The sequence below is a fragment of the Fistularia commersonii genome, chromosome 21, assembly GCF_037954325.1.
Source record: "Fistularia commersonii isolate RoL2024-O1a breed Wild chromosome 21, RoL_Fcom_v1.0, whole genome shotgun sequence".
Taxonomy (NCBI): domain Eukaryota; kingdom Metazoa; phylum Chordata; class Actinopteri; order Syngnathiformes; family Fistulariidae; genus Fistularia; species Fistularia commersonii.
The window spans coordinates 1,583,705-1,596,411 of record NC_141304.1 but is presented as its reverse complement, the minus strand read 5'-3'; the positions used below and the strand labels follow the sequence as shown (position 1 = coordinate 1,596,411).

The window sequence follows — 12,707 nt, the reverse complement described above, 5'->3', positions numbered from 1 at the left end:
CCAAAATAAGGAATTACAAATCACGGGGCTTTTCAAACTTCCTGCGACGCGACGGATTAAATAAAACCCACTTCTCCTCAGAGTTCAGCTCCTCAAGTTCTCTTCAAGTCTTCACAAACAAATCCAGGAGGGGTTCCAGCCTCGGCATCATCCAAAGCTTCCGTAGCTTCTCCTTCAATGGTCTCTTTTAGGTGACTGTGGACCTCCTCCCCCCCAAAAACCTCAACCAACACCCCAACTTTGAACAATAACCTTTCACCCAGATGGATCCTGCAGGTCCAGACCAGGGGGGGCGTGGCGAGGTCGCAGAAGGAGCTGCTCAGTGATTGGCTGTGGACTGAAGCAGTGGGCGGAGCCTCCCACAATGAGTCTACTCAGGACACATGTTTACAATGAGAGGAAGAATGGAGCTGCTCTGGAGCTCCAGCACGGTGAGTTCCACACACACCGTGCACAGCTTGGAAGAGTGAAGCTCCATTTGAAAGTGTGTGTGTGTGTGTGTCTTCTGCACCAACGGAGTTGCCCTGATTGTGTGTGTGTGTGTGTGTGTGTGTGTGTGTGTCAGCCTGGATCCATGCTGACCTTCAAACGGCGGGCGCTTCTCTCTGGCCCACAATATCTGAACGTTAGACTTCGTTAGGCGCTTTATTTCCAAATGGCGCCCAGAAGGTCGGCGAGTTCCCTCAGAGGGTCCGTGGAGCTGAGGAGATAGCTGCTCCTGGAGCCCGAGCGCGTACAGCAGAACCCGGTCCATCTCAAGAACTTCACGGCGCTGGTTATCAGGGATGACCCGTCCATGGAGGCCCCGCATCTGACCTCCAGCGGGACGGCCTCCGCCGCACCTCGGGGCTTCTCCGCCCCCTCGCCGCCACCGCCGCCGCCGCCGCTGCTGGACTTCGCTTTGGGCGCGCTGGCCTGCTGTGCCGCCTGCGTCTTCACCAACCCCCTGGAGGTGGTGAAGACCCGCCTGCAGCTCCAGGGAGAGCTGCGCCCGCGGGGAAGCTACCAGAGGCACTATCGCGGGGCCCTCCAGGCCCTCTGGCTGGTGGGCCGCGCCGACGGGCTGCGGGGCCTCCAGAAGGGGCTCTCGGCCGGCCTGATGTACCAGGGGGTGATGAACGGCGTCAGGCTGGGCTCCTACTCCTGCTGCGAGGCCCTGGGCGTCACCTCCTACCACGGCGGGAGCCTCCTGGCGGGCGCCGGCGCCGGAGCCCTCGGCGCCTTCGTGGCCTCCCCCGCCTACCTGGTAAATCAGTACACCGTCTGTTATCTCCCCCGCGCTGTTCGATGACCCTTAAAATCCAGGTGTGCGTGTGTGAAATATCTTCCCCGCTCACACACCTCCAGGTAGAGATTAATAGGAAGTGAGGTTTTTAAAAGCCTTTATGCAGGAGATGGCGGCAAGCAGCCTGCAAGAATGCATTCTGGGCAAACGAACGAGTCGCAGGTTTCCTCGTCACCTCCGAAAAGCCGGGACGCTTCGCTTCTGCTCAGCTTTTCCCCCCCGGAGTGTATTTTTACCCGTTGCCGCGGCGAGGCAGGGTGACATTGTTACAAATGTAATTGTTCCGACACCTGCAGGCAAGGGATCGGGGCAGATCGCGTCCTTCTGCACTTAATAATGCAAATAATGTCACACCTGGGTCTTTAGTACTTGTTTACTGCCCACGTCCAACACACACACACACACACACCCGAGGGTTGTTTATCTGCATCGAGTGTCAGCGGGTATATTTAGGTCACACCTTTTTCTTGCACCGTCATGGAAAGATGATGCTACTTGATCAAGGTTAGCGTGTGTGCAGATCCTGTTCCTGTGGAACCTGAGCATCCCACATAAACATGACGTGACTCCGTGATTTTGTGTGTGTGTGTGTGTGTGTGTGTGTGTGTGTGTGCGCGCGGCAGGTGAAGACCCACCTCCAGGCCCAGACGGTGGAAGCCATCGCGGTGGGCCACCAGCACAACCACCTGGTGAGGAGATCCACCTTTGACCTTTGCTCCACTTCTCGGGTTTCTCGCCGGATCGGGCGAGCGTTTCCCTCCGGCGAGAGGAACATCTCGTCTCGGAGTCCATCACATCTGGATAATCCTCCGATGAAGCTCCCGCAGGTGTGGTAGATGAAAACTCTGTCTTCCAGGGGGTTTGCCACGCTTTCGCCAGCATCTACAGAGGAGGGGGTTTGCTGGGCCTCTGGCGGGGCGTGAACGGCGCCGTCCCGCGGGTCATGGTGGGTTCGGCCGCGCAGCTGGCGACCTTCGCCTCCGCCAAGGACTGGGCCTCGCGCTCCCAGGTGAGTCGTCTCGCTTTGCTAGCACGCCGCCGCCGCCGCCGCCGCCGCACCCCGACTCCTCCCCGCTCCCTCGCTGTTTTTCTCCCCCCTCCTTAGCTGTTCGCGCCCGGCAGCTGGCTGGCGGCGCTGGCGGCCGCCGGGATCAGCGGGGTCGCCGTGGCGATCACCATGACGCCGTTTGACGTCGTCAGCACGCGGCTTTACAACCAGCCGGTGGACGAGTCCCGCAGGGTGAGCCGCCGACGTCCGGGGGGGGGCGTCTCCGCCGCGGAAGCTGATTGGTCCTTTTCTTGTCCAGGGGCGTCTCTACCGCGGCTTCTCGGACTGCGTGCTGAAGGTGTGCGGCGCCGAGGGCCCGCTGGCGCTCTACAAGGGCATGGGCCCCGTCTTCCTGCGCCTGGCGCCGCACACCGTCCTCAGCATGCTCTTCTGGGACCTGATGAGGCAGCACGCCGCGGCGAGGGATGGCGCCCGGACCGTACCGACCGGAGGGCGTCCCGGACCAAACCTGGATCTCCAAAGATAATTTCCAGGACGCCTCCAACTGTGAATTGCGGTGATTTGTTTGTTTTTGCCTTTCGAAAACGCCCTCCGGGAGGCTTTTTATATCAGATTGAAATAAATAAAGGTCGTCCCCGTGAGCGTGATCTCGTCCCGCCCGCTTCGAAAGGCGTCCGATGGATAATCCACAGAGGGATTTTCATCGCCGCCGCACAAAACAACATTTTCGCGGGACGGATTTTGACGCCGCGTGTTTTTTTTCTCTCTCTTTTCTCCCGTAAGCTGGGAAGTTTTACGCCTTTTCGTTGGAATCCCTCTCCATCTTGACTGAAGGCCTCTTTGCTAGCTTAGCATGAATTTGCAGTGTTTGCTTGTGTGTTTGTTTAGCATTAGCATTAGCCTAGCTCCTCGCGATGCTACCGTAGGCTTCTGCGGAGCGACCTGCTTCTTCGGAACCTGGTATCTTCTCGCCAGGCGTCCGCCGTTTCTTTTATGTACAGTTTCACCTATTAGCATGTAGCTGTTAGCATTACCGGTATTTGCAGCACTGGATCGGCGTCTCCTCTGACGTGCACTTCCTCCTTCCTCCATCGGAGGGCGCCACGTCGCTCTCTTATCCGTCTCCCGGCCGCGGTGGCGAGCGGCGGTTGGGCGCCGCTGCGGGAAGGGTGTGACCCCGCTGACCTCGGCCCACGCCGTTCTGGCCTCCCCGCGGAGGAGCGTGCGCCCGGCCGCCGCCACTTCCTGTCCCGGAGCGCCGCCGAAGAGCCTCGGGTCCTTTCACAACAAAAGGCCGACGACGCCGTCTGGGGAAACAGCTGACTCGCACAAACCGCGATGACATCATCAGGCGTCATGGCGGCTCCCGGCGCCGGCGTGGGAATGTCTTTCAAAGGAGGCCTGTTTGAGTTCTGAGATGGGATGTAGGCCTGCAGAACACACACACACACACACACACACACACACACACACATATAACTGTCTTCTGAGTGTTTCGGTGAGCATAGATGGTCCACCTGAGGGCAGAGCTAACAGATGTGCATATGTGAGCAAGCGTGTGTGCGTGTGTGTGTGTGTGTGTGTGTGTGTGTGTGTGTGTGTGTGTGTGTGTGTGGTTACATGACACACTCACTCACTCACACACACACACATTTGCTGTGTGTTCTCCAAGCGTTTTTCCCCCAGTAGAAGGCGAGGATGCAAGGCCCACCTGAGGGTGGAGCTAATATGTGTGTGTGTGTGTGTGTGTGTGTGTGTGTGTGTGTGTGTGTGTGTGTGTGTGTGTGTGAGAGACCGGGGCCAGGAGGAGGTCCAGCTCAAGGGCTCTATCAATATTTGCAGGCAGGTGAACAGCTGACCTGATTATTTGTTTTACTGTATCAGTCATGTTAAGCATGTGTGTGTGTTACTGTGTGTGTGTGTGTGTGTGTGTTTGCTGAAATGCCTCATTTCCCCACAACAGTTAAATTATCGTTATGATCTAAACTTTATTGATCCCAGAGGCGGATCAGGCCCTCGCCCACACACACACACACACACACACACACACACACACACACACACACACACACACACACACACACACACACTGTGAGTTTATGGTGTGGCTGGTAGAACAATGGAGAACATCCACTCCACAAAACGCCGCAGGAGTACTGGCAGGGGTTAAAGTGAAAGAAGAAGAAGAAGCTGGGGGGGGGGCTGAGTGTGTGTGTGTGTGTGTGTGTGTGTGTGTGTGTGTGTGTGTGTGTGTGTGTGTGTGTGTGTGTGTGTTGCGAGGGGGGGGGCGGAGCCTATACATCTAAAGATTGTGTCATCAGCAGGCATGCTCCCTCCTGCCGCCGTGACATCAGCGCAGCATTCCTTTGCACGGAGCTGGATCACACACACACACACACACACACACACACACACACACACACACACACACACACGCTTTGACCCGGGTTTTTCTCCGGGGGGGGGGGTCTGGAAAATAACGGTAATATTTGCAGATCAGCGAACCTGATATCACTCCAGTGTGTGTGTGTGTGTGTGTGTGTGTGTGTGTGTGTGTGTGTGTGTGTGTGTGTGTGAGAGAGAGACTGTCCAGCCCCCCCCCCCCCCTCTTTTGTGGACAGAAAAAAACGACTTACCGTGCACGGAAAAGTTGCTAAAAAGTGTGTGTGTGTGTTTCTAGGGGGGGAAGGCGCAGGTACGGTCACGTCTGGAATCCACGCGTGGGGGGGTGGGGGGGGTAAAACCCGTGGACGATGGTGTGGATTGTGCAACCTGAGAACTCCCTGCGCGTACGTGTGCGTGTTTTTTTTTCTTTTTTTTTGTTCACCTTCCAGCGCTCCGAGGGGAGGGGGGGGTGTCCCCCGCCCACGCAGGGAGGGCGGGTGGGTGAGTGGAGTGGAGTGGGGTGGAGAAGGAGGGAGGAGGTAGGAGAGGAAAAGGAGTGGCCTGGAGCTGGAGATCCTCTCCCACTCTCTCTCTCTCCCACTGGCAGGAGGAAAACACGAGCAGGGACCCCACGGCAGGGAGGCCGACGCGACGAACCCTCCCGCGTTTCCACGCAGGTACGTCATTCCCCTCGACGGATGCTTCCACGCACCCGAGCGGATCCACGCATCGTAAGACCCCCTTCCCCCTCCCACGGTAGAAGCGCCCCGCTCGGGAAGTGGACGTATCAGCTGTTCGTGACGCGTTCAGGGACCTGATGGAAGTGCGTGTAAAATGAACACGACTGTGTCCACGCAGCCATGGCGTCCGCGGCTTCCACGAAGAAGATGGTCTCCTCGGTCTTCATCACCTTGTCCACCCCCGACCCCGTGTCCAGGCAGCGGCTCAGCAGCGCCTCCTCCCACGCCCACGCCAGGGATGCTGCAGGTACTCCACGGTTCTTCTTCTTCTTCTTCTTCTTCTTCTTCTTCTTCTTCTTCTTCTTCTTCTTCTTCTTCTTCTTCTGTGGGATGGAGTGCTGAGGTCCTCTGGAGACCCAGGCTCTGGTCCTCGGGGTTCTTCCCCTTGTTCTCCGACCCGGGCTCTCTATGTTCTCCTGGTTCCTCCTGGTTCCCCTTCATGTTCTCCCCATGTTCTCCTGGTTCCTACTGGGCTTCCCAGCAGGTTCTTCTGCCTGGGTTCTCAGCAGGTTCTCCATCTTCCTCCCACAGTCCTCGCAGAAGGTCCTTGGACTGAAAGCTAAAAGAATGAATGATGGCTGTCTGTGATTGACAGCCGACTACGATTGAAGGCTATGATTGACAGCTGACTTCTTGATTGACAGCCGACGGGATGATTGACAACCGACTTTGTGTTTGATGATAGATTTTGTGATTGACAGTTGACTCCATTATTGACGACCAACTTTGTGATTGACAGCCGACTCTGTGATTGACAGTTGACTCCATTATTGACGACCAACTCTGTGATTGACAGTTGACTCTGTGATTGGCAGTTGACTATGATTGACGGCCGACTTGGTGATTGACAGCTGACTCTGTGATTGACAGCTGACTTCTTGAGTGACAGCCAACTTTGTGATTGACAGCCGACCTTTCCGGGTTAAACCCCGCCTCTTGCCCCGCCCATATTGGCTCCGCCCCCTTGTGTGGCCCATGAATGAATGTTTGTACCTCCAGAAATACAGATACTATCTTTCTGGTCGACAGATGACTTCCCTCCTCCTCCTCCTCCCGCGGTGCCGTTTTCTCCCCTGGACGACTCGCCGCTTCCCCCTCGGGACGCCGCTCCACCCGCCCACCAGGACCAACAGGTACGCCGGCCTTCACCGAAGCCTGAGATGTTTCCTCCATCGAGTCGAGGTCGGCGGCTCGATTCCCGTTCTTCTGGTTACGGTTCCAACGGGCGAACGCCATCCGGAGGTACCGACCCGGTTTCCTGTGGAGATGTTTGTGCTCAGGAGACCCAGGATCTGGTCCTGGAGGGGTTCTCCTCATGTTCTCCTGGTTCCTACTTTGGTCCTCACCAGGTTCTACAGAGTTCTCTGCATGTTCTCCTGGTTCCTACTTGGGTTTTCTCCATGTTCTCCTGCCCGGGTCGCCTCTCTGGTCTCCCCATGGTCTCCAGCCAAGGTTCTCTCCTGTTTTGGTTCCCTCCATGTTCTTCTATCTGGGTTCTCTCCATGGTTTCCTGGTTCCTCCCTGGGTTCTCTCAAAGTTCTCCAGCCCAGGTTCTCTCCATGTTTTCCTGGAGCTACTTGATTTCTTGTCAGGTTCTACAAAGTTCTCTCCATGTTCTCCTGGTTCCTACATGAGTCCTCACCATGTTCTCCTTGATTTGATCCTACTTTGGTCTTCACCAGGTTCTACAAAGTTCTTTGCATGTTCTCCTGGCTCCTACTTGGATTTTCTCCATGTCCTCCTGGTTCCTACATGAGTTTTCTCCATGTTCTCCATGATTTGATCCTACTTTGGTCCTCACCAGGTTCTACAGAGTTCTCTGCATGTTCCATGTTCTCCTGGTTCCTACTTGGGTTTTCTCCATGTTCTCCTGCCCGGGTCACCTCTCCGGTCTCCTCATGGTCTTCAGCCAAGGTTCTCTCCTGTTTTGGTTCCCTCCATGTTCTTCTATCTGGGTTCTCTCCACGCTCTCCTGGTTCCTGTTTTGGTTCCTTCCATGTTCTTCTATCTGGGTTCTCTCCATGGTTTCCTGGTTCCTCCCTGGGTTCTCTCAAAGTTCTCCAGCCCAGGTTCTCTCCATGTTTTCCTGGAGCTACTTGGTTTCTTACCAGGTTCTACAGAGTTCTCTCCATGTTCTCCTGGTTCCTACATGAGTCCTCTCCATGTTCTCCTTGATTTGATCCTACTTTGGTCTTCACCAGGTTCTACAGAGTTCTTTGCATGTTCTCCTGGTTCCTACATGAGTTTTCTCCATGTTCTCCATGATTTGATCCTACTTTGGTCCTCACCAGGTTCTACAGAGTTCTCTGCATGTTCCATGTTCTCCTGGTTCCTACTTGGGTTTTCTCCATGTTCTCCTGGTTCCTACACGAGTTCTCTCCATGTTCTCCTTGATTTGATCCTACTTTGGTCTTCACCAGATTCTACAGAGTTCTTTGCATGTTCTCCTGGTTCCTACTTGGATTTTCTCCATGTTCTCCTGGTTCCTACATGAGTTCTCTCCATGTTCTCCATGATTTGATCCTACTTTGGTCCTCACCAGGTTCTACAGTGTTCTCCATATGTTCTCCTGGTTCCTACTTGGGTTTTCTCCATGTTCTCCTGGTTCCTACTTTGGACCTCTCCATGTTCCACCTGGAGAATCGAGCGCGGCGGCGCGAGTCCGTGGCTCGACCTGCTCTGGTTGCCGGTTCGATCCCGGCCATTGTAGTTCTGGAGGTTGTGAACGTAGTTGCGAACCTTGTTTCCATGGCGACGGTGTGCTCTAACATTCCAGGTGCGGACCGGAGCCTCGCAGCAACCCAACGGGATCCAGGCGAACGACAGGAGTGAGGCGAGAGGTAGGACGCCGCCGCCGCCGCCGCCTGGCAGGGTTACATAACGTTTACATCTGATCGTCCGACCCCCTTTTCCGTTCCCTTGACGACACCCAGGAATGTGCGCCTTCTGTCGGAAGTCCATCGCCTCCTCCGAACGGATGGTGGAAGCTCTCAACAAGTCCTACCACGGCGACTGCTTCCAGTGCCGGTCCTGCCACGCCCCGCTGGCCGGCCAGCAGTTCTACAACCACGCCGGCATCCCTTTCTGCGAGGAATGTCACGAGGTGAGGCCGCGTTTTAAGAATCGAGAAACGGGAAGCATCGACAACACGCTTATCTCCGACTATGCGGTCCTGTTTAGCGTCCAGATAAAAAACTTACGTGACTTTTTTTTTTTACTGCGGGTGCGGCCGATAACCCGGATAAGCGCGCCCGCGCGTTCGCCGTTTACCGTCATCGGCGGGAGCCAAAGGTCGTCTCGGAAGCAGATAAGAGAAAAAGGGTTTATTATTCCCTCCGCTTTGCTCCGCAGGCGACCATGGAGCTGTGCTGGGCCTGCGGCGAGGCCATCAAGGATCGCCTGGTCCGGGCGCTGGAGCGAGCGTACCACGTGTCCTGCTTCACCTGCGCCACCTGCAAGCAGCCCATCGAGCGCTTCGCCCAGGGGGAGGTCGGGGAGGTTTACTGCCTCCAGGATTACTACAGGCACGGCCGATGCAACGCTCTCACACGCTGAGAAGATCCATTTGGAGAAATCAAAAGTGGAATTTTGAACCCTCTTCTTTTGCAGCGACTAACTTGCCGTCCTCTCGGTCCGTAAACCTTCGTTCTGTCCGATGCACATCTGTGCACATCTTTCAAGAACCAGTTATTTAAATCCTCCGCAAGAGTTTTATTCTTATTAGTAGTAGTTATATTATTATTAAAATTAGGTGTTAATTTAAGATAAGATAAACTTCATTGATCCCCAAAGGGGACTTTTGTCACAACACCATAACAGATTATAAGTCTCTTATCTAATGATATTAACAATATTAATATTATTAATTACAGTCGTTATTAGTACTATATCATTATTATTATTAGTAGTAGTTATATTATTATTAATGTTATGTATTAATTTAAGATAAGATAAACTTCATTGATCCCCAAAGGGGACTTTTGTCACAACACCATAACAGATTATAAGTCTCTTAATTAATAATATTAACAATATCAATATTATTAATATTAATGTGATTATTATTTATCACGATAGTCATTACAGTTATTATTACTATATCATTAATATAATTAGTAGTAGTATTAATAATATCATTATCAACATCATGCTTAGATTATTATTTTTATTCTTATTATCATCATTATCATTGTCACTATCACGTTATTATTATTGTTTTTATAATTATTTTACTATTATTAGTAGTAATGATAATATCATCATCATTATCATGCTAATGTTATTATTGTTATTATTACTATTATTCTCATCATTATCACCATTACTATTAATATAATTATTCATAATAATAATAATATAATCATCATCACCCTCATATTATTATTGTTATTCTTATTATTATCATCATAATTATCACCATTATTATCATTATTATTATTTTATTGTTTTTCCTGTGTTTTCCCCCAGAATCCCTAGCCTTCTGGTTAACACACACACACACACGTACACAAAGCTCGGGGAAAGCGCTTTTTTGCACGATCCCGATTGCGCGCCCGCTAACCCGCGTGTCTGCTCTGTTGCCGTGAAGGAAGTACGCCCCGACGTGCGGCGCCTGCATCCTGCCCATCATCCCGCAGGACGACGGCACCGACAGCTTCCACGTGGAGTGCCTGGGACGCTCCTTCCACGTGAGCTGCTACCGCTGCGAGGTAGGGCTCCCTCCGCTCGTGCACGTTCCCTCGTGTCCGCCTCCGACCCCTTGGGGCAGACCCGGGCATTTTACGGCCCGCGGGCCACATCCGGCCCGTTTACCTTTTTTATACGGCCCGCCAAACTATTTTCTTTTAATACCGTATTTTCACGACCATAAGGCGCACCTTACTAAAAGGCGCAATCTCGGTTATGTGTGCCATTATTGTATTTCACACACACATAAGGCGTACCAAATGATAGGGCGCGGGTTTTTTATACAATCCACGGCCACGCTTCCCCCTTTAACGTTCTCATGGTGTTCTCTACTATGTCCGCCTTACAACAGCAACACACACACACACACACACACACACACACACACACACACACACACAAGGCGCACTGAACGATAGGGCGCACCGCACGTTTTGAAGAAAATCTTTGACTTTTATGTGCGCCTTATGGTCGTGAAAATACGGTATTTTAAGAAGTATTTTCAATCAATATTGAATTTAGAAACTCCTTATTTTTTCCCCTTTGTTTAATTTTGTATGGATGATTACATATAAAATAATGTCGGTACATTTATATGATCATTCATGATTTTAAAGTAAAAAAAGAAATAAAATGCCAAAAAATGTAAATAATTAAAATGAAATTTTCATTTTGTTCGATTTACACGGTACCGAGTTGGCCCGCGCATAAAAATGAAATAAGACATTCGGCCCACCAGCCAATATAATTGCCCACCCCTGCCTTAGGGTCACTCTCGGGTGTCGTCCGCAGGTTTGCAGGATCTGGCTCAGCCAGGAGCCCGACGAGCACGGCTGCTACCCGCTGGACGGCAGGCTGCTGTGCAAGCCGTGCCACCAGAAACTGGCGTCCGGCCGACACTGATCCGAACCCATAGAGGACGCCGACAAACCCGGGGGAACAAACAGGAAGCGCGCGTTCGGTCCTCCGGAGCGCCGACGGCGCGGCCGCTCAAACCAAATCCTCTCCTCGGGCTGACTCTATTTTTTTGCACTCAGTAAACCAAATCTATCAATCAGAGAAACCAAATCCTCTCTCAATTATCTCATGAGAATGAGCGGAAATCTTGGAGCAAACATGAACCCCTCCCCCACGTGAAATATATAAGAAATAATATATTTTATCGCCCTAAATTCGCTCGCGTATATTCTTCAACCTGATGATTGTAAAAGTAATCTGCGAAGAACAGATCAGCTGTGATTCACATGGACTGAAATCTTGACTGTTATTCATCATTTTGTGTCTCTGCACGACGTCCGCTAACGACAACGCGAAATCCATCGGCAGAGTTTGAACTCAAATCGCTTTTTATTTTGTTTTTTTTGAGGCTCAAAGGCGCCGTCAGGATGTAGATGTGATAAAGCCTTACGATTGCGTGAAATCAACCCCCATCCCCCCCGAAAAATCGTGAAATGCACTTTTGAACGCGTGAACCCGAATCCTGAATGTAAACGTGAATATCGTACTTTACATCCAGATCTTAACCACTTTGTATTTCTTCACGGACGGCAGATTCCAGGAGGGAGACGTTCATTAAAAGCTTTTTTTTTGTTTGTTTTGGAAGAGAGTTGTGTATTCCTGCCCGTTTCCTTCCCTACTGTTCGATGCCGTACGACCGCGGCCCGGACGTTCCTCGGCTTCCTATCTTCAGGTGTGGTTTGACCCACTTCTTTCTCACACAGGTGCGTGCATACGTGCGTCTGGATTGCGATAAACGCCCTGCTGGTCAAACAGATCCCGGGGATTCGCTCGGGCTGGTTGCGTCACGGTCGCTAACAGCTGAGACGGAGATGTTTGCACCTCCTAGTGCCCGTGAAGGGTGACGACTTGCACACAAAGACACACTTTCAGCCCTTTGAACCCCCCAGTGTTTTCACAGCTTCCTGTGTGTGATGTCACGGCGTGCCCCCTTAGTGACATCGTGCCCTGCAGCCGACCTCCTCCGGTCACGCAAAGAGTGTGGGGTTCCACATAACGCTTCTGAGTGTGTGTGTCCTGTGTGACATCAGTACAAATGTGACATCCCTCCTTCCCCTAGGAAACAACTCTGACCCCACGTCCACGGGGCTCGTTAGCATTAGCTTTGTTTATTAGTAAAGCGTTTTTGTTTGTTTTTTTTAAACACTTTTTGACCTTTATTGAACTTAAAGTGAGAACAGACAAAACGTGACGTTTAACAGGCATGAAGAAACATAAACACACTTATTTTATATACAATTAATTAACTGTAAGAGTATACATTAATGTATAATTTGAGAAACAAACAAAAAGAAAAGTATCAAGGGGAATACAGTATGTATTTCGCTCAATGGATCTGAGGGAATATCAGTCATAAAATATCTTTTATTTTTTTTTTGGAACTTTCTGTAAGTTTTCAAGATTTTTGTTATGTAATTCAAAATTGTTTTTAAAGAAGGTAAAATTGGGGGGAGATTTTTGCATTCTGTTTTTTTGAATGAAAAACTTGGCCAGACCTAAAATAAAATCATATATCATCTCTTGAGAGAGAAATTGGTGATGATGGAAATTTTGGTGATGATGGACCGAAATCTTCAGGTGCTTT

The 12,707-nt window shown here is 51.5% G+C and overlaps 2 protein-coding genes across 4 annotated transcripts; both read left to right on the top strand.

The window, feature by feature from the left end:
• The first annotated feature begins 345 nt into the window (after positions 1-345).
• On the top strand, positions 346-2,936 carry slc25a34 (solute carrier family 25 member 34). Of its 2 annotated transcripts, XM_086169064.1 has the most exons (6): positions 369-431; positions 566-1,246; positions 1,909-1,974; positions 2,142-2,294; positions 2,391-2,525; positions 2,593-2,936. In XM_086169064.1, the coding sequence occupies exons 2-6, from the start codon at positions 797-799 to the stop codon at positions 2,818-2,820; spliced, it is 1,032 nt and encodes a 343-aa protein (XP_086025190.1). In that variant the 5' UTR covers positions 369-431; positions 566-796; the 3' UTR covers positions 2,821-2,936. The 2 variants fall into 2 exon arrangements, with proteins under 2 accessions (XP_086025189.1, XP_086025190.1); XM_086169063.1 differs by having other exon boundaries at positions 346-1,246.
• A 2,285-nt stretch (positions 2,937-5,221) lies between these two features.
• fblim1 (filamin binding LIM protein 1) lies at positions 5,222-11,711 on the top strand. 2 transcript variants are annotated; one of them, XM_086169065.1, is made up of 8 exons: positions 5,222-5,356; positions 5,538-5,666; positions 6,449-6,552; positions 8,196-8,259; positions 8,353-8,522; positions 8,771-8,943; positions 10,008-10,128; positions 10,898-11,711. In XM_086169065.1, exons 2-8 carry the CDS (start codon positions 5,540-5,542, stop codon positions 11,006-11,008), a joined length of 870 nt encoding a protein of 289 aa, XP_086025191.1. In that variant the 5' UTR covers positions 5,222-5,356; positions 5,538-5,539; the 3' UTR covers positions 11,009-11,711. The 2 variants fall into 2 exon arrangements, with proteins under 2 accessions (XP_086025191.1, XP_086025192.1); XM_086169066.1 differs by having other exon boundaries at positions 5,267-5,356; positions 5,440-5,666.
• Positions 11,712-12,707: the final 996 nt, after the last annotated feature.